General features: G+C 48.1%; 1 protein-coding gene across 3 annotated transcripts in view; it reads right to left on the reverse strand.

Moving 5' to 3' along the window:
* HOOK3 (hook microtubule tethering protein 3) overlaps window positions 1-8,809 on the reverse strand; it is a 1,217,139-nt gene extending 1,208,330 nt beyond the window's left edge. Inside the window, exon 1 of one of the 3 annotated variants that reach the window (XM_086961833.1) lies at window positions 8,440-8,809. In XM_086961833.1, coding sequence (XP_086817959.1) covers window positions 8,440-8,496 — 57 coding nt within the window. In that variant the 5' untranslated portion in view covers window positions 8,497-8,809. The remainder of the gene's footprint in view (window positions 1-8,439) is intronic. The other 2 variants (XM_086961832.1, XM_086961834.1) reach the window with 2 other exon arrangements.
* Window positions 8,810-25,055: the final 16,246 nt, after the last annotated feature.

Consider the following 25,055-nt stretch of genomic DNA (forward strand, 5'->3'; position numbering starts at 1 on the left):
AGACCTAAAAAGAGAGGCAGCAAAAGAAAAGACATGGCAGCTCCAACCGGCCTATAATCGCATTGTGTGCAAAAAGAGCACAGACGCAAGCACGCTTGTGTAACTGCTGCTGCAATCAAGTAGTGTCCGCCTAATCATCTGTCTTGAAGCTCCAAATACCCAATTCAAAGAAGAAAAAAAACACAAACTCACTGGGGACAACAGACAGCCTTCACATACACATCCAGCAGTTTTGATGTGAAATATAGTTAATCATGTCCATAACATCAACAGGACTTTCTGGTCCTTAAGTATTCATTATATAGCCACACATATCAGCCTTCTGGGCACCTAAGCACACAAGCCATACCGCCAAACGTTATTTGGCTGGAAATCATAACAAGTAACCTTTAATACCACTTGCATTTGCTTATAATCCTGCAAAATCACACAAGTGATTTGTATGAGCAAATCAAGTGCCTTAGGACAAGCACTGGACAGCCATGGGCTCCAGGGCAATTAAATTAACGGTCATTGGCACAGACACACATACGCAGCAAAGCACACGTCAAAAATCCCATGATAAGCAAAAGATTAATAAATAAAATCTTCACTATCCAGTGTTCATGATTCCAGACAACAAGAATTCCAATTCTGTAAAGGTAACCTAGACTTCGACAGCGCCACACAAAGTGCTTTATAAAATGCTGCTGACAAACATATAGACCTTCTAGGACAGGAAGCAGTGTTTTCTCAGGAAAGAACAGGCCAATGATATTCCAAATATATAAAGGAAATTCCAAACAATACTTCTGCGCTCAGTGTATGAACGCTAAGTACTCCTCACACTCGTATTCTTGTCGCTGCTCTCAGTCTTGCTGTCCGTATACTAACATGAACCACTGGTCACTTCTCAGCGATGGTCCGTCCCCACTAAAACTCCCGCAGTTGACCCACCTCCTGCAGCCCGTTTGACCATCAGCAGCCCTCACCAAATCCCAGGGGTTCGTCACAACCGCCCCACCCCTGACATCAACCCCAGACCCTGCACGACAATGGACAGGTGTGTGGCTTTCCCTGACTCCGGTGTGAGCTACTATAAACGCATCAGCGAAACAGCCTATTGTATGACTCGAATCAATTTACCGAAACTATGTGTGCAATTTAAACGACCCAAATACTTACCCAGTGGGGGGTTTTCACGTGAAACCACTCTGAGACCTAGGCGGATAATGCATTGTTGCAACTTAGAATAAGGGGCTCGGAAACGCCACCATTTCTATGCCCATTGCCCAAGGATTCACAACAAACTGTAGTATCTGCCCTCAAAATGACTAGACTATTGCAACAGTCTCTACCTTTCGGTTCATAAACGTTTAATGAACATACTACAGATGCTGCAAAATGCAGCCGCTAGGCTATTAACAGCTACCCCAAAATACAAATCCATCGCAACCAAAATAAGAACTTCACTGGCTCACTGTCAGTAAACAAACGAAATTCAAATAACTCTGCCTTGTGTTTAAAGCTCTGCATGGCATAGGACTGAAATTTCTTCAGCAACGCTTCACTTGGCATAAACCCACTTTGCTCGTTCGTCATAATCTGTTAATTTGGTACAATTTCTCCTTAGCCGAAGAAATTGGCTAATGGGGATACTGTTTTTCTGTGCAGCCGGATGAAAACTGTCATAGTGGAGGATGGTATTACGTGCCGTAGGTTTTACTCAAACATGTATTATATGAAGAACATTTATTGAGTAATAATGGGACTACAGTTTCTGAACTATGTAATCAAATTGAATATGACACATGAGCTGCGTATGTAAATAACATGATGTGCTATGTATATTTTTTATGTAAATATTGACCTATTGACCATTGAAATGTTTTTTATATACAACTAAACTCTGATCTCATATGTAATTCATAGTCGCAATTTTTTGGTTTACTTTCAAAGGAGAGATTTGGCAGTTATTAATTGAGTGTTTTGCTATAGTTTTTCTTTTTCCCAATGATATATTTCCCTACGTATAGCAAACTAAGTATTTGTAGGGGTCCCCTGTTTTCCAAATAATATAAGCCCACTAGAGCCTTACGGTCAGCGGACCAAAAACTCATCCGCATCCCTCGAGTAAAAAAAGCTAACTGGGGTGGAAGGAGCTTCACGATCAATGCGGCTAAATCATGGAACACACTACCTCTGAGCATTAGAAACATCCCCAACCTTCTGTCATTCAGAAAGGTACTGAAAACATGGCTTTTCGCAATCTAACGGGTTATCCCTACGCCTAGCTCTTTGCAGGTCTTCTCTTAGCGCCAGGACACCTTCGGGTATTAGTTTGCGCTTTACAATTACATATAACATTAACATTGCAAAAGATAGCCCAGGACACCTTTTAATTTTATAAAGGGTGTTTTTCTATTTTAAAGAAACAATTATGTCAAAAACACTTATCAACCTTCCTTGGGATAAGCATTGAAGAACCATCGATATTTAACACAATAGGCAGCCGACACATTGCTAAAATAACAAGCGTTCGCCAAGCAGCCGCTGTTTATTTTTGTTTTGCGCTTTCACTTTAAAGTGAAAGCGAGATGCAAAAATAAACATGTGGCGCCATATCTCCTTTTTTGTTTGGGTGACTAGTGTTTCTGTTAAGACTGGCTGGCCTATATCGATTTGTGACAGGCTTGATATTGGCTTTGTTAGTGGTCGTAATTGTGGCCAGTGTCGCTGATCCTGGAGGGTTTTTACAAGTAGCTCTGCACCAGTTAGTGTCAGTGGCTACAATAGGAGGTGAACGATTCAAGCAAAATAATGGTAAGGCACACATTTTAGATTATTGAGTTGATAATTGGTCCAAGCAGGACAACAAGAAACGAACATGGTTAGGGTCTTTAAAACTGAGAGCCACACAGTCCCCCCCTCTTCGAGGTTTTGAGCGATGTGCCCTGTCGAACTCATCCTACGGGCAATAAGGATCTTATCCACTAAATCAAATTGGCAACCTGCATTTTTCTTACATGCAGCTTCATTAATAAGGCTGTGGATGTCCTCTTTGGCTTCTTCCTCTTATGGTGGCACCCCTTCCAAAATAATCACAAGCAGGTGGAATCGAGGGGCAAATGTCAACAGGTTGGCCCCTTAGTGCTGAAGCAAAAGCCTGCTGAGTAAGGGTGTGAGTGCGAGTATGGGGGTTCCTGGGGGGTGAGAATGGAGGTGGGACAACTAGTCTCCCCGCACATGAACCAATGGGGCATTAAGACTATTTTGAGTGCCTTGGCCAGAGATAGGATTTTATCAGACAATAATTTCACCTGACCCAGCATGTCTTGCCAACAGGATTTCAACATGACCTCTACGCTTGCAACAAGAGGTTGGCAACTTGTTTGGGATGCAGCGCAGATATTATCCATGGTGATAGTTATTTTTGGGGCCAAGAGATGAAGAAGCCCCTTCTCAGTCTGTGTGAAAAAGGTCTGATGATGCATGAGCTTTTTGAGGAGCCATATTTGTATTCCCTTTGCCCCACTTCCTTTCGGAGAGTGGTGGTTTATTGACCTTCACGTAGCGGGATACGTGACCTCGGAGTAATGGCACTTTTGTCATTTTGCACTACACATGTAGTTCCAATACTTTGGGGTTGGATGGCAATGCATCCTTTTAGATGATGACGTCAGGGATCAAGTTAAGATCTGCAACTGATACTCCAGGATGAACCTCGGGTAGTGGGGGTGTATCAATAATTAGCTTCTGTATTGCCTCGATGCGATCTTTCACCAGGTTATGTTTAGTAGAAATTGCATCCAATTACCGTGAGCTAAGATGTGATAGAAGGGGTGGCAGGTAAACATTTATCCCCTCTCTTGTTCCCAAAAAAGCTTTTCTTCACCATAGATCGTGGTTGTCAAGTGTGGGTAGAAATTAACTGTGTTGCAATATCTGCCCTACCCAAAATGGAGATTGGAACGTGGGGAAATGCATGCACCAACCTTGCTGGGTGAACGCGACCCTTCAGAAGAGATCAGCCGATGAGCTCACAGGAGTTGTCAAAAACAAAGAGCCATGGCCCGGCCCGGCCTATTCCGGACATGCGCAGATGGGCCTTGCCTTGGGCACATTCTGCGGTGTGGGGTAATGTTGCCACTGGTCACCGGCCCATCCTCCTATCAGGACCAGGTGTGAGGAAAAGCTGGGAGAGCCGAGATGTGAGCTGGGGGACGAAGTCAAACCCCAGCACTAACCTTGACCATGTTTATGCGTCCAGTTGATGTTTAACATTGCCTGTATACATGATTGGTGAATTGTAGAATAGCCTTAAAGTTAAAGAGCATGGAATGTTGTGCTCTTAACTTTCTTCCTCTCAAGTTTCCTTTACCAAGCTCCCCAATTAAATGTAGACTTAATGTCAACATTTTCTCCGCTGAACAGAACAAGAGAATGTCCAACCTGGTTCAAAACACATTAAGTTAAATGATATGTCACATTACACCCTAGCTGGTCTGATACCTTGAAATCGCATCTCTTTTTTTAGAAAATTGTTTTATTATCATTGCAAGAGAAAAGAAAAAAAAATTCCATTCATTACAAACATAATATTTAAGCGTCTCAATGTAAGTTGCTAATACAGAGGTATCCATTATAACATATTTTTCATGGAAGAATAAGACATATATCCTAAATACATATTATAGTAGTCTTAACACAATTCAAATGAACATTCCTCAAATTTTCTCTCGTTTTCTCAATGAGCGTGGCCTTGAAATCGCATCTCCATATTAAGTAATTATGTTTCTAAAAACATATAAGTGACAAGAAACTGGATTCCCATTTTATTTGTGCCATAGCATATCGCAATAGATCCGAACTTGGGTAGGGCTTGCAATTCTCCACATTCAGAACAAGGCAATTTATCCTTATTAGCATTGCAAATCAGTCAACAGGGTTATTGTGTAATAAGAGATGAGCAAATCCAGAAAGTCAAGTGTTACCAGTGCAAGCACTGCATCGGATTCTTCTGCCCTATATAATACTAGGCGAGGTGTGAACACTTAGCTAATCGGAGGAGCTCGTCCATTTTAAACAGCAATGAACAAAGGTAAGCTAATCAAATAATATGTTGTTGAGGAATAGAAACCATATTATGACGAAAGCCTAGCTCCCATCTTCAAGAACCATGTTACGGAGAAAGCACTTGAACTATTGCCCTATCCAAGTGCCTGGAAACTTTGCAGGGTATTAAAGCACAAGGACCGATACAGCGGAGTTTGTAGCTCAACAACTGTGACACGCGAACATTAATTTGAAGCAGGATATATATAAAAAAAAAAAACTAGCACAGCGCAGATTTGTACTTCAATTGGAGCCTAGGCTTACTAACCGAGGAATAAGAAAGCGGGTGACGTACAAAACATACCATTCCTGCAACTAACATGTTTTTCGAGTGTGTGCATTCTTGATTCGTAGACAAGCACACACAAAAAACCACTCGTTTTGAAGTAAATCCGGATCAGAATACTCTCGAATTGGCAATATTTATGCAGGAATGTAGTTTTTGTGACAGGCAAGTGAAAAGAAACTCCCACAATTACCAAAGGTTTTGGTACCGATGCAACGAGAAGAAGAAAAAGTCTGGCCAGAATATTTTACCGTTCCCTCATAACTTTCACCACTGCAATTAAATGTGTGCCGTTTTAAGCGGTTGCTTTATAAGAGGTACAACTTTTTTCTCTTTGATGGTAATACCAAATGTGCATCTCTACGTACAAGCTCTACTACAACTTTATGCATGGCCCGTGAAACTCTGGGAACAGGCTAGCACTTTACATACACGTGTGATGTGGTGTGTTCTGTCATTATCAGCCTCTGACCGGCCAATCTTTTCCCATGGTTTATACTAAAAAATAGAACGCTAAAGAATCACATGAATAGACAGACAGATTTACGTCAAAGACCATGGAATCACACGAAAATTAATCTCAATAAAAATCTGCATAGTCATGCACTCGATTTGTCTTTACTGTAACCAATGAAAACAGATACAATGCATCAATCATTACGTGGTTGTTCTACTGAAAGACAAATGCAATTCACTGTAGAGCACTCGTGTAAATCGGAGCTCTAACTGCGTTTGCCTGTGCGATTCTTCCTCGTGTGTACTCAAGCGACACTCACAATACCGGTCAATGGCTGTAGTATCACTGCATAAAGATTTCTCGCCCGCTCCAGCCCGCCTCTACAAAGGCGCCCCGATTGAATTTTCCGCTTCGACAGCTGTAGGTGGGAAGTCAGAACCAATGGGTACTTATTTATTCGTGGCGACATCCACTACAGGAAGTGCATGCATGTTACTCCCAATCCAAATGCCCAGATGAGGCAGCAGACCGATTCCAAAGTTTTGCGGGGTGGAGACTAACTCCGAAACAGCTTTGTTTGGAACATCAGCAGCAGCATATTAGTCATTTCCTTCTCTGGGACATGGGTTTCATTGCATCAGAGGGGACGAGCTTAGACCGTTATGTGTTCAGCGAGTCCACGTAACCTGCCCTTATAGACTGTGCTCAAGCTGGATAACTACCATTCAGCCAATGTGTTGGGCGCATAATACTAAACATAAAGCATCTGTAATATTTTTAAAGCACACGATCTGGCCCGGACGCCGACTTGAAAGGGAGGGAGGGGGGGGTCGTGTTTGAAGTATATTATGGTTTTAAAATCACCTCCTGTTGCGTACCTTGCCTCCAGCAATTTTCAGAAAACAATAACAATGTCATGATAACTCTGGTGATTAATGTTCTTCACAGAGAGGGTAAGGAAGTTTGTCTAGAGTCAGTATTGACTCATGTGAATGTAGCACAGAGGGTTAATATGCCGGCTGCAAAGAACGTGTACCATTCCGATTACAATGTGTATATAATGTACATAGGTCAACGAGTTTCTCCTTATGTCTGAAAGAGCCTGTTACTTGCAGTTTATAAATTATAATCCTAATATAGCACAGTGAGCGATTAACTGTCCTCAAATAGCATCATGCAAACTGCAAGATATTGATTTGAGTGTTATGATTTTTTCCCGTCTGTTTTTTATCCTAACGTTGGAAATAGGGTTCATTTGGATATAAATCAATTCTGATTATTAAAGAAAAATTATTGAAGAGACCCCCAACCATGGTGTTACGTTTTAAATTCTTACTTTGCGCTTTTCCAGACTAAGCACTCAAACTATCCTGCCTACCAGTATGGATGACATGTGACTCCTACACCTTGTGGTCCTCTTGCTTCTGTAACATTTCCTTTACACTGATTTGCACACCTAGGATTTATTGTCTCTGTGTAGTGTGTGAGATGTAAAATACTCTGACACCCTACACTGGTAAGAATGCAAGAATGAGTGTCCTCACTATTCGGAGAAGCTGTGGCTGTGACCATAAGGTCAAACACACATTCCTGAACATAGTGCAGTTACCATATAATTAATATATATATATATATATATATATATATATATATATATACACATACATACACACACACACATACATATACACACATATATACATACACTATTGTGTGTGAGTAACACACCATTTTGACACGACGTTTGTAGCAGTTGTTATGTGCATTACTTGTGTGCCATGTCAGGGAAGAGATCAAAGTTCTAAAACTACTGGAGAAGGGGCTGATAGGCAGTGTAGTCTGGGGGGCTTTTGGTGACTTTATGCTTTGAAGCGGGGGTTGGTCGTTGACTTGTGGGAGTTCAATATAGGGGGTTGTTCCACATCAAAACAGTTGAATGTGTTGAGTTGGACATGGCGGGGGGGGGGGGGGGGGGGTCGTTTAAGTAAAACGAGTATGGAGCAGTTTGACATAAAACTGATAGCGTACACACTGCAGGGGAACTGGATAAATACCGGAGAAGACTAGCCAGCTAAACTGAAAGTGGTGCTGGGCAGAAGCAGCGGTTGCCAAATAAACTTAAAGGGCTGTTTGACAGATGCAAGAGGATGATCTGTTATATGCTGCAGATTAATGCTAAGGTTTGTTAGTTATATATTGGTGGGCTTCGGGCAGTTGATGAAAGGGTAGTCGTCAGACTTCTACGGCTGGTCTTGGTGAGCTTATCATAGGTTGGTCCTGTCCAGATGTAGTAAACGGCTGTTTAGAAGAGATTCGTGGTGGAGTGGTCAGACGGATTAGGGGGTGGTGAGTCAATGTTGCAGTTTAATATAGATGTGGGATAGTTACATTTTGGGTGGGGATTGACTGTTAAGGGTTGGTTTAATTCTGGGTGGCAGTGAAGGCTGGAAGTTTAGAGGCGATTTAATGTGGAGTTCAATGTTGGGTTAAAGGAGGGCTGTCATTGTGCTCGTGGGCGGGTGTGGCTGTCAGCTTGGAGAGTTGGCGTTCTGGTGTCAGCCCTGGTAGGTTGAACAGGGCTACGCTCGCATCTATTACTCACCCAGGTCAGCAGGCTTTCGCACAGCTCCACCCGATCCACGGTCTCTGTGTGAAGCATGCTGTGCTCTGTTCGGAAGTTACTAGGGGTTCTACGGGTGCGGGGCTTCCTGCGTTACTGGTATCGCCTCTCGGGTACGGTGTTCTCCGGCTGCGGCTCGCGTTGTCTTTCGGCCCCGGCAGCTGCCACCCCGCACACACTGCGCAGAATCACATTCCAGCGTTCCCGATACTACGTGCGCGTCCTTGATCACGGCCAGCTCAGCCCCAGACATGCGTGCGCGCTCCCAAGCGCTTATCAGAGCCCAGAAACAGCGGTATGCTCATTCGCTCAGAGTACTGGAGTCTCCCGCTCAGGCATTACAATGTTTTTCAGAGACGAACGCGCTAGCTCGGCGCATGCGTGAAATGGATCGAGTCCTGGTTACTTCAGAGTCCTGCCGAAGCCTAGACTAGAGCTTATAAGAGAGGGCCACACTGGACTCCTGCTCGTTGTTCTTCATCCAAACGGACGCATTTGTTTCGCACCGACATTAAAATTAAGCTTGGTGTATAGTCCCGTTTTAATATATAAAAAAGCTGCCAGGTGTCCCCGTGATGCCTTCCGCCAAGCTTGGATTTTTTGTATTTCGCAAAACACTGCGCTGTGGTTCTTATAGTTTTATTTTTTAACATTTGTGGCTTCAACATTAAACGGGTTTAATGTGCTAACAATGTAGCTTTAGCACAATAACACAAGACCAAGGAGAGGGATCAAACAAGAGTGGTCAGAGCAAGCTAAAGCTGTTAATGTAAGTATTCCCTCATGCAGTTCCAAGCAACCACTGTGCTGAAGATTGAAGGATACACTTCAGCAGCTAATAGCAATAGGTGAGAGATAAATACCATGCTGGGAAGAGCAAAGATGCGATTGACTCAACCCAGTGACTGAAAGACTGCTCAGAGAAGTCAAGGGCCGGGATGGAGCAGCCTGAACGAATTGGGGCCTGCAAAGAAAGCATACCTAAGGCTGGTACCACCAGGACCGGGAGGCGAAGCGTGTGAAATTGCACATAGGGGATTGGCACGCATGCTTCAAATTGCCCAAGATGGATATGTCGGACGGGAGGTTAAAGGTTAGGGCACCGGACCCTCAGCACAATTGGCCTCTCGACTTTGAGAGTGTGAACTGCACCACTTTTGAGCTGGCCTCGCCACGTGGGCTGACCTTCCTGAACGTTGCAGTGGACTGCAAGATATCACTGGCTGACTGCCATGGTGCGACAGACATCACTACGGTAGCACCATCAGCAGTGGGCATGCTTAGGGGCAGCGACTGGATCATCTCCACTACTCTCCCCACACACTTCCACGGCTCTAAGTGCCCTCCCAGCCCCTTGGCGAAGAAATGCGTAGGGGTAAGCGACTCGATTGCAGCTCCGAATTTCGAACTGAACCCTGAAGGGACAGAGAGAGGGCAGGGTGAGCAGGATCGTCCAAGTCTACCTACCAACGCGCCGGCATCGCATCTCAGAGAGGAAAAACAAATCAGAATTTGGAGAGACTGCGGCGAGGTGCTGACAGAGCGAACAACATAGCAAGAGGAAACAGAGGATGTAGGAAAGTCCAATCTGCTTTTATGGTTTACCGCCACTTTTTTCACTGGTGTCAGTGTGTTTTAGCTCCAGGTTTCTGGGATCCTGCAAATCAAGGCCCCAGTTTCTGTGCTCTCTCTCCCAAAAAGGCTTGTTAAGTACTTTTTGTACCCCCACAATTGGCTACTGGCATACCCTTATAAGTCCCTAGTATATGGTACTGAGGTACCCGGGGCATAAGTAAACCAGGGGTGTACCATGGGCTGCAGCATGTTCTGTGCCACCCTTGGGAGTCCACTTCAACTCTGACTACAGGCCTGCCATTGCAGCCTGTGTGAGTTAGTGCTTGCACCTCTCACAACAGATATACCTCGACATTGTACTCGACTCTTCACTCACCACAAACCGACAGATCAACGCTGTCACCTCCAGGTGCTTCAACACACTCGGCATCCTCCGCAAGAGTTTCAAATGGATCCACCAGGAATCAAGGAAGACAGTCACCCACGCACTCATCACCAGCAGACTGGACTATGGAAGCGCACTCTACGCTGACATCAACAAGTCCCTCCTCCGCAAACTTCAGACAATACAGAACTCCGCCGCCAGACTCATCCTAGACATCCCCCAGCAGGAACACATCAGCCAACGCCTACAAAAACTCCACTGGCTCCCCATAGGGAAAAGAGTGACCTTAAAAATCTTCACCGACACCTACAAATGCCTACACAACAACAGACCAAAATACCTCAATGACAGAATCAACTTCCACGTGCCCAAAATAAACCTCCACTCCACCAACCTCTCACTGGCCGAAACCCCGCACATCCACAGAGCCAGAGCAGGTGGGAGATCCTTCTCACACATTGCAGCCAAGACTTGGAACAAGCTACCGGCAGACATCAGACGTGCCCCCTCCCTGAACACCTTCAGGAAGACCCTCAAGACCTGGCTCTTTGGCTAAGCGGATCTGCCCCCCCCCACCCCCACCGCCCGCAGCACCTTGAGACCCTCACGGGAGAATAGCGCGTTTACAATCCCCTAATTTATTGATTGATGTTTCCTTATAACTGAGCTCACTACACTTAAAACTTATAAGTCACCCCTATGTAAGGCCCTCCAGTCCCAAGGGCAGGGTGCTTGATTATAAGTGTGAGGGTGACCCTGAATGAGCAGGACAATTGCATATTTTAGTTCTCCACATCTGTTGCAGATACGAAGATTTGTTGGTGCTCACGCCGGACACCAACCACCTAGACATCCACATCCCACGGGGGCAGCTTGTGCATTGCTCCTGGTCTTCCTCAGCATCACCTGGTACCAACAGCTGCACCAACAAGGTCCTTGTCCACTCTCCTGAGCTCCCTATCAAGGGTGGACATTGTACGTCCTTGCCTCCTGGTCACCTCCGAGTAGCATAGACTCTGTCTCCTCTGCTTGCAGGTTCTTCTCTTGAAAAATCCACCCTTGGATTCCACCTGACATCTTCCCAAACTTCTCCAGAGGTTTTTCTCCAAAGTCTTCCATTGGCGTCTACGACATATTCCGACATCACTTCACCCCTATGCACCCGGCTTGCCTGGCTCAGATAACCTGGTTCCTTGGGCATCCACAGGTGGGGTTGCTCTCCAATCTTCCGTCCTCCAAAGGATTTCATCTGGGTCCTCTGAGAATGGTACTTTTTCTTTAATACTACAACCACAACTTCTCCCTGGACTTCAGTTGGGCATGCAGCTGTGTTTCCACTTTGCACACAGCCTCCATGGGGCTCCTAGGTACTTACCATGGGTGGTTTCTTGTTCTACCAGATCCTCTGAGTCTCCTGGTCCAAGTCCTTTTCTTCCTTGCAGTTTGCATTCCACTTTCTTAGTATATGGTTTGCCCCCCACCCCCCGGAGACCAGTGTATATTTGTGCTACTTACCTGATTTGTTTGAAGTATTTTTATGTGTACTATTGTTGTCTTCAGTTAGGAGACCAATGTGTTGGTGATTGTGGTGTGTAATACATAGACTTATTTTTATAAACACTGTGGTTCTTTTTAATCTAATCTACACTGTCGATTAAATGTGGTAAAACAAGCTGCTTTACACTTCTTCAAGATAAGCCTGAAGGCCGCTCTCCACAGCTACCAGCTTTCTATGGTTATCAAAGAAATCTAAAAACACCATAAGGGTTTCCTGGATTATGGCAAGGTTCATCACTCCTTTGAGTGGGCACCTTATACTAAGCCAGCCTCCTATGGAGGAAATAGAATGGTGAGGGAGAGGCGGAAGCCTGCCCGCTTCAGCGATGAACCGGCAGGAAAGGGAGGGCACGCGTACCTCCGAGCGAACAAGAGAATGCAGGCCCGAGCTAGATGAAGATCTACCGGCCCTGCTGGAGATAGTACTTGGCCTAATGGCCAGCTAGGGAAAGAAGCAGATCAGTGAGAAAGTAATTACTTGACTGAAGAGCCAGCTAAGAAGCTTAGGCTGACACAGGATTCCAGCCTGAGGGTGGTTTCAAAAACACACTTGAGGCCCCAAAACCCTTTCAGAAGGGGCTTGCAGTCAAAACAGCAGCTTCTTTCAGGAAGGGTGATGCTGGGGCTACAAAGAGGATCCCGAACCAGGAGATGGCTCATGGCCAGAAAGGGGCCAGGGCTACCATGACAAAGGAGCAACAAGTCAGAAGCAAAGGGCGTGATGCACCACCTGCCCTCCAGAGGAGGGGGATGACTTTAGGGACAGTAAAGACAGCAGGGATGACCACCAGGAGGGGCCTGTAGTCACCACGGCGGCATACAGGGAACAGATGGGATTTGGAGGGAGAGGACAATCCGGCAACAAGTTGCGGTGAGTGGCAAGTGCAAAAGGCAGGGGCTGGAGTGCAAACAAGTGTGCAAGCACAGCAACAGGCCCCTGGGGTGAATACAGGGGGCATTGCAAATTTTAGCATCTAAGTTGGTGTCACAAATTCCACAACATAAGACCAGTTGGGCAGCCCACATCCTCTCCAAGCCAGCCATATGGGTGTCAGGCTCGGCGTCGGTTCTCTTCGGGGCTGTGACGAATATCCAATACCCTCTCCCACACGACTCTCCTAGAGTCTGAAGTATGTAACACAGACTACCAAGATAGTCCCGTGAGCGCGGGAAAGGAAGGGGACAGCGGGGAGGGAGATCTGAAACGACAAGGACAGATTTAGAAAACACCCCCCAAAACCCCACAATGGACTTAGTCTACAATACTTCCTCACTCATCACAACATTGATCTAAACCCCTACCTGAAAAGGAAAATGTAAAGGCTTTGTATTTTGGGGAGGAAAGAAGTGGGCTGAGATCAAGGATGGCAACCAACTGCAATGACAAATACACAGGAACACGATAAACTTATGGTTTTATGTGAGGATATGAGAATCACCAATAACACTTACTACATACCACACAAGTCTGTTGTTCCTCCTTAGGTTAGACCAATCCCTTTGATTCCGTACCCCTGAATCGTCTCCCCTGTATGTTCAAATACAAAGCGTAGAAAAAATGTTGTGCAAAAAGAAATCACAAAACATAAACGGCAGGCAAGGTTACAACACCCTTCTAAAATGGTTTCCTGCCAACTGGTGATTGTTTATCCAGTATGGAAGTAATTGGTTCCTTGTGACACTTCCGTGTCCGAACTCGAGAGACTTAGGGCCCGATGTAGGTAGGGCGTTACCGATCGGTAACGGCCGAAAATACCGATTTTTGGCCCTTACCGATCGGTAAACAGCCATCGAGATGTAGGGAACAAAAAACATAAAGAATCGGAGTGAAAACCGAATCGGAATGAGTACCGAATGGGAAAGAATCCGATACGTACATACCGAAAATCGGATATGTAACGAATCGGAAAAACACCGATTCGGATGCAAAGACCGATTCGGCCCATGTACCGAATCGTTAGTGACACCGAATCGGAAAATCACCGAATCGGTCCATGTACCGAATCGTTAGTGACACCGAATCGGAAAATCACCGATTCGGTCCATGTACCGATTCGTTAGTGACACCGAATCGGAAAATCACCGAATCGGTCCATGTACCGATTCGTTAGTGACACCGAATCGGAAAATCACCGATTCGGTCCATGTACCGAATCGGTAGAAAGACCGATTCGGACATGAGCCGAATCGGAAAACATGCCGATTCGTATGAATCGCCGATCGGGAAATTCCCCGATTCCGACAGTTGGGGAGATGTAGGGAGGCACAGAAACACCGAAATCGGCTCAAAATCGGTAGATTTCACTCGGTATTTACCATGGATTGCAATCAGGTGGTAACCAACTCCAACCCATATAAACAGGCCCAAAATGCATTGCAACTTGCAGGATGGCAGCTTTCTATGCCATTGCGAGGCGGCTACGGCTACAGCAGGAAGGACAGAGGGAATGGCTAAGAAATGAACAGGTCTACAGACAGAGGATAACCCTGTTCATGCTCACAGAGGCAGAGATACTACAGAGATACAGGCTGGACTCTGACACCATACTTGAGCTCATCAGGGATCTCAAGCCATTCTTGGACCACCACACCCCAAGGGCACACGCCATCCCTGCGCACATCCAGGTGCTATGCAGCCTACACCTGCTAGCGTCTGGCAGCTATCAAAGTGGTGTAGCAGCAGCAGGAGGGGTGAGCCAGAGCAGCCTGTCAAGGTTCTTCCACACATTCCTTGACGCCATGATACACAGGATGGACCAATACATCTATTTCCCTGCAACCCACGCAGAACTGCTACAAACCAAAGCGGACTTCTACCAGATGGCACAATTTCCCCAAATCATCGGTTGCATAGATGGCACGCACATTCCGATTTGCCCACCAGCGGACACCGAATACATATACCGCAATCGCAAGTCTACACACACCATCAACGTGCAGGTGATCTGCAATGCAAAGTGCACCATCACAGACCTGGTAGCAAAATTTCCAGGGAGTACCCATGACTCCTATATTTTCCAACAGAGCGGCATATATGCACGGCTGATGGCTGGCGAATTTGGAGAAGGATACCTCCTAGGTGAGACACATCATCAGACCCCCATAACACATAGTAGGTAGGTGGAATACATGTATGCATGTGTCTAATGTGACCCCTTTCTCTTCCAGGCGACAGTGCATATGCCCTCCGCTCATTCATACTCACCCCCTACCTCAACCCCTCCACACCCAGCCAAAGGAGGTATAACCGGGCCCACATACGCACAAGGAATGTTGTTGAACGGACCTTTGGCATCTGGAAAAGTAGATTCAGATGCCTGCACAAGAGTGGAGGTGCAAGGCAGTATACCCCCATCACCTGCTGCAAGATCATAGGTGTATGTGCAATGTTACACAACCTTGCGGTGAAGAAGGGCACTGAGGTGGAGTTGTCTGACTACGAGGACCATGACGACGACGAAGCTGTGCCACTGACACAGCCAGCTGGGGTGTGTACGCCAAGTGATGGCAGATACAGACGTGAGGAGATTACTGAGAACTATTTCTGAGTGAGGACAGATGCAAAGACAGCAAAATGTTGGTTGTAAAAAACAAATTTTAATACGGTTGCAACACAGTTACAGCACTGATGTGCAACAAAAAATGGTGAATAGGAAATAAAATAAAGTTCCAGGTTCAGGTTGCCTCACCCGCCCTTGTAAGGCTACTTCTTTGCCCGCTTGCCAGACCCACTGGGGTGTCCCTCAGCCCCCTCTGAATGCCCAGCAGCATCAGCGGAGCGCCTGGTGCTCCTACGTGGTTCAGACGCAGCGCTGGCCGGGCTGCTGCGGCTGCTGCTGTCCCCAGCATCACCCAGGTCCAGGGCAGGATTGGAGGCGGTGTTTGAAATAATCATGGCCTCCATAGCAGTGGTGATCCGGGCCATCCCCCTTGTGAGCTCAGCCGTATGCTGGCTCAGGCTAGATTCCTGGTTCGCGCTGCGATGGCACAGTTGTGTCGTCGCCGCAGCAAGGCGGCCCATGGCGCGGTTCAGCACCCGGGCATCCCGCCTGCGCACCAGCTCATGCTCCTCCTGTCTGCTAGTTGATTGGGTAATGGCAGTGGTCAGCCTGCCTAACCCTGCTGCCACCTCCTTGTTCGATTCCACGAAGGCCTGGAATCCCTTGACCAACTCTCCCATCTGCAGGTTGTGCTGCAGGAGCTGGCGTTGGCAGGCCATCGTGGATCTAGCCTGTTGCCTCTGAATCTTCACCATCTGTCCCTCGAGGCCCAGGAATACACTGCCCTCCCGTGCTGGTGCAGCAGTGGTGGTGATGGTACGGCGCCGGGCACTGCTGCTTCCGGCCTGCTGAGTAGGCTGGGGTGCCACTGGTGGGGGTGTGGTGCTGGCCGGTCCCTGAGCCGCTGCTCCCAGGACAGGTAGTACAGGTGGCAAGGCCATGGTTGTGGCAGGAGCTGGTGTAGGCGGAATGGTGTCCCTTGTAGGGGAGTTCTCTGGGGAGAACTGCAAGGGGGGTGTGCTGGCCATTTGTGGGGAGTTCAGTGCATCGTAGTCTATGACCAGGTCTCCCTCCATACCTAGCCCTAGGGTGTTTCCGTCATCCTCCTCCTCCTCCTGGGCAGCCTGGCTGGTGCTCGGCCCTGCGACTGCAGTGTCAGACGGTGCTGCTCCCTCTGATGTCACTGTTGTTCCGCCTGATGGGGCCCCTAGGTACAAAGAAGCATTTGTAAACTGAGTGCCGATGTATTACAGTCAGTACAATTTAAGCATTCCACATGTCCTTGCATCTCCTTACACTGTGTCACACTGTTTCCTGTCTTGTGATTCTGCACTGCCATGTTTAGCTAACTACTGCTGACTACATGTACCATGATGCTTGTCTCTTGTATGTTGGTGACTGTACTGTGCTGGGGTTTGCCTATGCATTGTGTCTAATGGGGAGGTGTCTGGTGGGGTGTGTCATGATGCGCATGCTTCTTACCTGTAGCTGTAGCTCTCGCAGAGCTGTCCAGGGTCCCGATTTCACTGACACTCTCCCTCTCAATGGTGCTGGAGACCAGTTCCTCCAGCTCGGTGAGGGGTGGCGCCGGGTTCCTGCCTCCTCCAGTGAGTCCAGCCTGCCTCTGTATCTCAGCCATCTTCTTTTTAGTGAGGCTGCGGATGTCGTAGAATCTTTTTTTTAGTTCTTCTACGGACCTGGGGGTGACACCCGCAGCATTCACCTTCTGGGCGATCTCGGCCCAGATCCTCCTCTTGGTGCTGTCTGGCACGTTGAGGGACAGCTTTCCGAACAGCTGGCGGTGCACCCTCACCACCTCCTCGACCAGCACCTGAAGCTCGGTGGTGGTGAACTTCGGCTTCCTCTTCTGGGAGGACTTCTGGCTTTCGCACTGCTCTGCCATGTTCTACAGTTCTGTTGACAACCTCCTACTCCAACTGCTGCAAACTGTGAGTGTTGAGCTCAGGCTGGCTCTCCAGAACCTTCTTAATTAGCTGCACCTGCCAGGGTTGCCACTCCCTGTTTGGGTGGGGGAGGGGGAGCCACCTCATTGGCTGAATCAGCATTTACCGATTCGGATATTACCGATTCGGTAAAATCCGATTCGGTATTATCCGAATCGGTAATATCCGATTCGGTAAAAGCCGATTCGGTTTCTTCAATGCATTCCTATGGGCTTTTTCGCCATGGGTGTGTTTTCATGGCTACGAATCTATGATTGCCGAATCGGATTTTACAGAATCGGCTTTTACCGATTCGGTGTTGGCCGATTCGGTAATTTCCGATTCGTTGTTAGCCGATTCGGTACTTCCCGATTCGGTCCTTGCCGATTCGGAACGTACCGATTCTCATTACCGATGACTACCGATTCGGTATTCATTCGCTATTTTTTCCCTACATCTCGTTTTCCGATTTCAGAATACCGATTCGGCCCGCCTCGGTATTTTGAATTCGGAAAATCGCGTTTACCTACATCGGGCCCCTAGTTCCACAAACAATGGCAGTCAAATCTGCTCCGCTCTCCTTACAGTTTCAAATAAGTACAAAATGCTTGTTGAACAATGCAAACAGTCAGACCATCAACAAGCTTCTCCCCGCATTGAGAACGCGGAATGCCGTCTCATCCAACTGGGAGAAAGAGAGAGAGAACCCTTGTTATAATCACAGAGGTTCTCCGTGAACCTTGCATATGCACACAGCCGCGTGCACTATGACGACTGATCCACTATGTCTTTCACCCGACCCAGAACAGGGTGAAAGAATCACAGACGAACAGCAAATCTCCAACCAAGAGCTTACCGTTAATTCACCTTACCGACCAGTTCGAAGTCTTGTCAAGAATTATCGGCACCGCTGTTGATTACAGGCTGAGTCTTATTTCCGGAAATTTGCGTGACTGGCGTCGCTACGCGACGTCTCCCGGCATTCTGGGAAATGTAGTTGGGCTTGTATGGTTGCCATTTGTCCCGCAAAATGCGGACAGCGGCTCCACACGGCGGTAACCTTGACAATGGGGACAATAGGTGGGGCTCCATACCAAGGAGGGCTGGGTACATAGGGGGTAGTTAGTCTTAGGACAATAAATACAGGCCCCATCACCCTTTATGCTTTGGTGGCCATGGCCAGGACCAGGGAACCAGTTTTCCCCGGGTTATCCTCCAGTGAGTAAACCCCTAGCACGACCAAGGGTCCGTGGGTGTGACCCCGCGGCAGCCATCACCTAGTCCAGGCAACATGAACATCTGGGGAAGTGGCAAGCGGAGCCCCGGCCAAGACAGTTAGCGATACAGGATCCCTAGCAAGCAGGCCACAGGGGTCTGGAGTAGCAAAGGACAGTGAAGGGAGCGACCCAAAAAGCCTCCAACACCACGGCAACAACTGGGGAAGCTGATCCAACTAAGACTTGGAAGTAAGGGGTCACCCAAGAGGAGGGAGGTTCAGACACCCACAAGATCTCTCCCCACCAACGTTGAGGTCAGAGTTATAACCCGATTACTGAATAGTTATCCCAGAGTTAAAAAAAGGCAACTGCTAGTAGATGGTTTCACAGCAGGCTTCCCTGTACCTACCACAGCCCCTAGGCCCATCGCTTTAGCCAGAACGTGAAGTCAATCAGGGAGAACCCAGAGGTGGCAAGGCTGAAAGTAGCAAAAGAACTCCAACTCAGAAGAGTAGCAGGCCCTTTTGTGGACCCTCTCTTCAGCAACTTCATGTTTTCCCCACTGGTTGTGGTGTTCAAGGAGGAGGAAGGGAAATACAGCCTCACCATCATTTGTCATATCCACCCGGGAGGCTCTATAAACGATTGGCTAGACCAGGACAGCTGCTCCGTGTCCTAGGCCACATTTTCAGGAAAAGGGGCTTTGCTAGCCAAGACAGATATCGAGTCCCCCTTTCATCTACTGCCAGTGCATCCAGCTGGATATTCAACTTGACAATGCCTGCTATTATGGCACACCCATGGGGTGCTCGATCTCCTGTGCTTATTTTGAGACCTTCAGTAGTTTTGTATATTGAAAGCTAGGTACTCTACACCAGCGCGGGGACACATTTGACACATGGACAGCTTCCTGTTTATTGGCAAACCAGGCACTGCAGAATGTGCAGACCTGGTCTTGCATTTTGGTGAAATGGCGGAAGAGCTCGGGGTCCCCTTAGTGGGTGAGAAAACAGAGGGCCCATTCACTCAATTGTCATTTCTGTGGATTGAGCTAGATACAGTGGGAAAGGTATGCAAGTTGCCCTAGGCCTAAGTGGCTGAGGCACAGCAGTTAACAGGACAACTAATCACAAAAAAGAAAGTAAAGCTGGACAAGATGCAGCAGCTGCTAGGCAAACTTAATTTTTCCAACCGCGTTATGCCAGCGCAAAGGCCATTTGCAGGCGCCTGTCCTAGTTGACCAAGGGTCTGACAAAGAAACAACACAGGGTGAGTCTCACGCAAGGGGTGAAAGAGGACCTGGCACACTTGTGGCCTTCCTGACCAGCTTCAATGGTACGCTATTGTGGCGGCAGCTTTGGATGACCTCCAGGCAGCTAGGGCATTCACGGATGCTGCCTGGAAGCCACAGCTTTGGGCCATGGACATTCGCCTGCTGGTCAAACACATGGCACGCAATAGGAATCACCAAAAACATTATGTTGCTGGAACGTTTCCCCATCATATTGGCTTTCTCCATATGGGAAGGCAAGCTGTTCAACAGACAGATCACCCTATCGGCCAACAACCATGCAGTAGCACAGGTACTGAATTTAGGGATGGCGCGGTGCCCAGCAGTTGCACGCTTATTGCGTCACTCAGTCAGTGTTCAGCTGAGAGCCAATATAGCAGTTTGGGCTAGACGCATTTCAGGCTGTGTGAACACTGTAGCTGACGCGATCTCTCATTTTCAGTGGGAGAAATTCAGAAAGCTGGCCCGCACAGTGCCCAAGCGGCTGTGGAACCTTGTGGACCTGACCTAGCGATGCAGGTGGACAACATGCTAGCCCCCAAGACGGCAAAGAAGTACCGTTAGTGCTGGGAAGCCTTTCGAATGGTGACCGGCGCAGCGGGCCAAGACGATGTAACAACCAGGGATGTAACAAATGTATACACTGGGCGTTCAATGGTAGGAGAAACAGGTTTTGGGCACAGGCACATCTAAGCCCGGTATCCTATTACACAAAACTGGCAACAATGAGGGACCCAGCCAGATCATTCTACTGCAAATATGGACAAGATGGGCATGTCAGATTGGAGGTCAAAAGTGAGGGCACCGTACCCTCAGCACAACTGACCTCTCCAGTTTGAACCCACCCACACCAGATTGTGGGCATCGCAGCTGCAGGTTGGGATTAGTAAGGTGGGCTAGGAGACAGCACATAATGACAGCCAAAAAAGAACAGTAGTCTAGGAAGAAGATCTGCTCAAACAGTGGCCTTGGGATGCCTCATGGCAGAGGCACTGGGCGCAGGCGATTGGTCAGCAAGAGTCCGTTTCAGGCGGACACAGCACTTGCAGCCCAGGCTACGCCTGATGGCCGCTCATGCAGATCTCGGTAGCAAGAGAAGCCTAGAAGCTGCAATCACTAGACACCTGCCGAGGAGCCATCGCACAGGACTGTGCCGGAAGTGCTGTCACAATTCATGGGCTTACAAATCAGCACAGCATTGATAGCAATGACAGATGTGATGATTATCAAGTAAGCCATGGAGATTGCGAATGACCTTTAAATTGCTATGATTATGATCCATGTGTTTATGCAATGGGAAATAAACTGTGGCATATATGAACAAAAATGGTCCCCTCTGTGCTTAATTACAGGGGAAGAGGGTGCTCAGGATTGGCCGGGAGGGGCGGGGGTCACTCACCCGCCTGGGAGGGTTTAGAAAATGCTTGAAAGTGGTGAACCCAATGCCCACTATGTATATTGTTAACAGTCGGTCTTCCATACAACACATTTAAAAGCATAGGCAAGAACACTAGTGTAAAGATGCCAAATGACCACACACAGCAGGTAGGTGTAGCTGAACTTCCGTTTATTTAATTCTAGTACAATAATCCAGAGGAGCGCCGGCCGGCGCTTCTACTCGGTGAAATCTCAGCGCGCTAATCGATGCGCGCGCATCCGGCGCCAACATGGCCGCCGTACGTCACGTCGCCGTGACGTGCGTAAGCTAGAACGCTACATATCTCCCCCTTTTACCACAGTCTTAAGCAATCACTTACGCGTCGTTGTTCAGTTCAAAGTCTCGAAATCTGGAGGGCCTTATCACCTGCCTTCCGCTCCTGGTAACCCTACCAGTGTTCTCATGAGTCCCTTGGTACTGCATTCCAGTTCCTTCCATTTCTTCACTCACCGCTCCATTACCGTTCATGTTTTCTCCCGACTGGTCCATCTCAGCTCCTTGAGTCTCACTCACTTCCTCGCCTTCTCTCGCCTTCACTGCACTTGCTCCGTCGCATTGCTCACTTTCTCCTTGCCTGCTTTCCACGTTCCATTCATCCAGGTCTTCACTTTCCGTTCCAAGGCGTTCCCACCTTAATACCTTGTTGCACCGGGCCATGCGGTCCTGCGACCACACGTTACCATCACTCAGCAGGGCCGCTCGATCGTATACTTCCTTGACTTGCATAGGCTTGCTATACTTGCTGTCTCCTTTCTTTTGTAGAGTGGCTAGCTTTACTCTCACCCACTCTCCCTTTTCCAGGCCAGTCTCTTTCACATTCCTCCGTTTGTTGTAGTGGTAAGTGTAGATTGTTTGTGCTCTTTCCAAGTTGGCTCGTACCACTGCCGGAGACCACTCACTGGTGACAACCTTTTCCTTCCAGATCCTGTTGTCGTGCGTGAAGGGTTCACGTCCTCTCAATATTTGAAACGGGCTGTACCCCATGCCTGTGGGGGTTATTCTGTACGCCCACACCATGTTCTCTAGTGCTTTCTCCCAGTCTTTGTTGCTGGATATGGCGGCTTGTATGGCTCCCATCACTACCCTATTAAATCGCTCCACTAGGCCATTTCCTGCTGGGTGGTAAATCGCCGTGTGTCTGATGGTTATTCCATTTCTTGACATGAATTGGTTCCATTTCTCCGACGTGAACTGTGGCCCATTGTCACTTAGGATGGATTTAGGAATTCCTTCCCTTGTGAACGTTTCGGACAGGAACTTCAGGATATTCTCCGTGTCCATGGATTCGCCCACCTTTAGCTCTGGCCACTTGGAGTATCGGTCTATGAGGACACACACATACTTCTGCATGCCCTGGTCATCTAGCACAGGTCCTAAAATGTCTATGGACAGCTCTTCCCACGGGTTGGAGGGAGAATCGAACTTTCCAAGAGCTGGACATAGTGGTTTCAATGTTTTGTCGGCTCCTTGACATTGTGGACACTCCCTGACGTGCCTCTCTGCTCTTAAGTCCATACCTGGCCACCGGTAATTTTGTTTCGATCTGGCCTTGAGTTTTCCTATGCCCAAATGGCCTTCATGTAGTAAGTCCAATAACTTGTTGATGAGGTTCCTTGGGGGAATCACCTTGTCTCCTCTGTAGATGAATATCCCTTTGTCTCCTACTGACAGTTCCTCCTTCACTTCGTAATATGGCCTAAGGCTCGTCTTCACATTTCTCTTGTCTGGCCATCCTTGTATGATGTGCGTCTTCACTTCCTTGATGTCGGTATCTTCCTCGTATGCTTCGGTCCATTCTTGTTGGCTGATTAGCCTCTCCTGGTCTTCTATGAGAGCTACCATCTCCCCTCTGTCTGCAGGGTCTTCCTCTCCAGGCTCCATGGCCGCTGCTCTACTCAAGTAGTCCGCTACTCGGTTCCGGTTCCCAGGGATGTACTCCACGTCGTACCTGAATTCAAGCAACTTTAAGGACATTTTGGATATCCTGGGTGTGGCACTGGCATGTCCGCACGATGTTAATACTTTTACCAACGGCTTGTGATCTGTCTTGAGCAGAAATCGGGTACCCCACAAGAATTGCCGGAACCTCGCCATGGCCCACACCACCGCTAGCATCTCCTTCTCGATAACGCTGTACTTGCTTTCGGTATCCGTCAATGCCCTGGATGCGAAGCTGATTGTCTCCATGTCCCCTCTTCCTCGGTCTTGCATGAGCACAGCGCCCAGCCCCTTGTCACTGGCGTCGGTGGTGAGCACCGTGGTGCCCTGTGGGTCGTACCCTTTGAGCGGTATGGCTCCCGTGACATCCTTTTTGATGGTTTCGAACTCCGCTTGGGCTTCCGGTGTCCACTGAAACGCCGTGCTCTCCCTGGTCAGCAACCTCATGTTGTAGGTCTTTGAGGCAAAGTGTACCACGAATTTACTATAGTACTCCGCCATGCCCAAGAACGACCTGACTTCTTCCTTGTTCTTGGGGGGCGGTGCTTCAGCGATGGCCTTTACGTTTTCCGCCTTTGGTGTGACCCCTTGTTGTCCGATTTCATGGCCTAGGTATGTCACCGATTGCAGGCCCAACCGACATTTCGACCATTCTGCTGTGAGGCCCTTGACTTCCAGTGTTTGTAGCACTTTCTCTAGCTTCCGGTCATGATCCATCCTATCACACCCCATCACCAGGATGTCATCCTGGAAGTACTGGACACCCTCGCAGTCTCTGAATAGTTGGTGCATCATTTTCTGAAAGACTGCAGCCGCCGAGGCCAGTCCGAACGGCATGCGACAGAACCGATAGCACCCGAACGGGGTGATGAAGGATGTGAGGCTTTTGCTGTCCGGATGCAGTGCTATTTGGTGGTAGGCCGAGGTCAAGTCAATAGTGGAGTACCACCTTACTCCTCTGGTCTTGGCCAGCATCTCCTCGATTCTAGGAAGGGGGAATTTCTCCACTACGATGTTTTTATTCAGTTCTCTCAGGTCCACACAGAGCCTGACCTTCCCATTGGGCTTCATTACGACTACTAAGGGCGCCAGCCATTCGGCGCAGGTGATTGGTTCTATTATGCCCTTCCTCTCCAATTCTTGGAGTTCCGTCTGGACTGCTTCTCTCACGGCTATTGGTACGTTTCTCACCTTGTGTGCAACTGGGATGGCTCCTTCCTTAAGCACGATCTTATGTTGGAACTTCTCCATTCTCCCCACCGTGCCTCCGAACACCTTTGGGTAGCTCTCCTTCCATCTGTTCATGTCCGGCCATTCCTCCTGTTCTGTGAGTAGAATTTGTTCCTTCCCTCCGGGGTCTAGTTTTATTCCCAGGTCGCCCTGATCTAGCCATCCTAGGACGGAGGGTCCTTTTTCCACGACATATAGTTTGCACCATGCAGATCGGCCTCTGAACTCGAACAGCAGGCGTCGGAATCCCAGCATGGGAATGCGATCACCATTGTAGGTGACCGGCCGAATGTCTAATTTCTCCAATTCTGGGCCTAACTGGGGTTGGAACTCGACTTCCCATACTGCCCGTTGAATAATGGTAAATGGAGATCCAGTGTCTGCCACCACTGTGATGGTGATGCCGCCCATAGACATGTCTAGGACAGGTTTGGTCGACCTTTTCCCATCCACACTCAGTACCTGGTCGTATATGCATAAGACGGTGACCACTTCTTCTTCTGTGACTTCCTCCAGGTCTTCAT

The sequence above is a fragment of the Lissotriton vulgaris genome, chromosome 3_1 (assembly GCF_964263255.1).
Source record: "Lissotriton vulgaris chromosome 3_1, aLisVul1.2, whole genome shotgun sequence".
NCBI lineage: Eukaryota > Metazoa > Chordata > Amphibia > Caudata > Salamandridae > Lissotriton > Lissotriton vulgaris.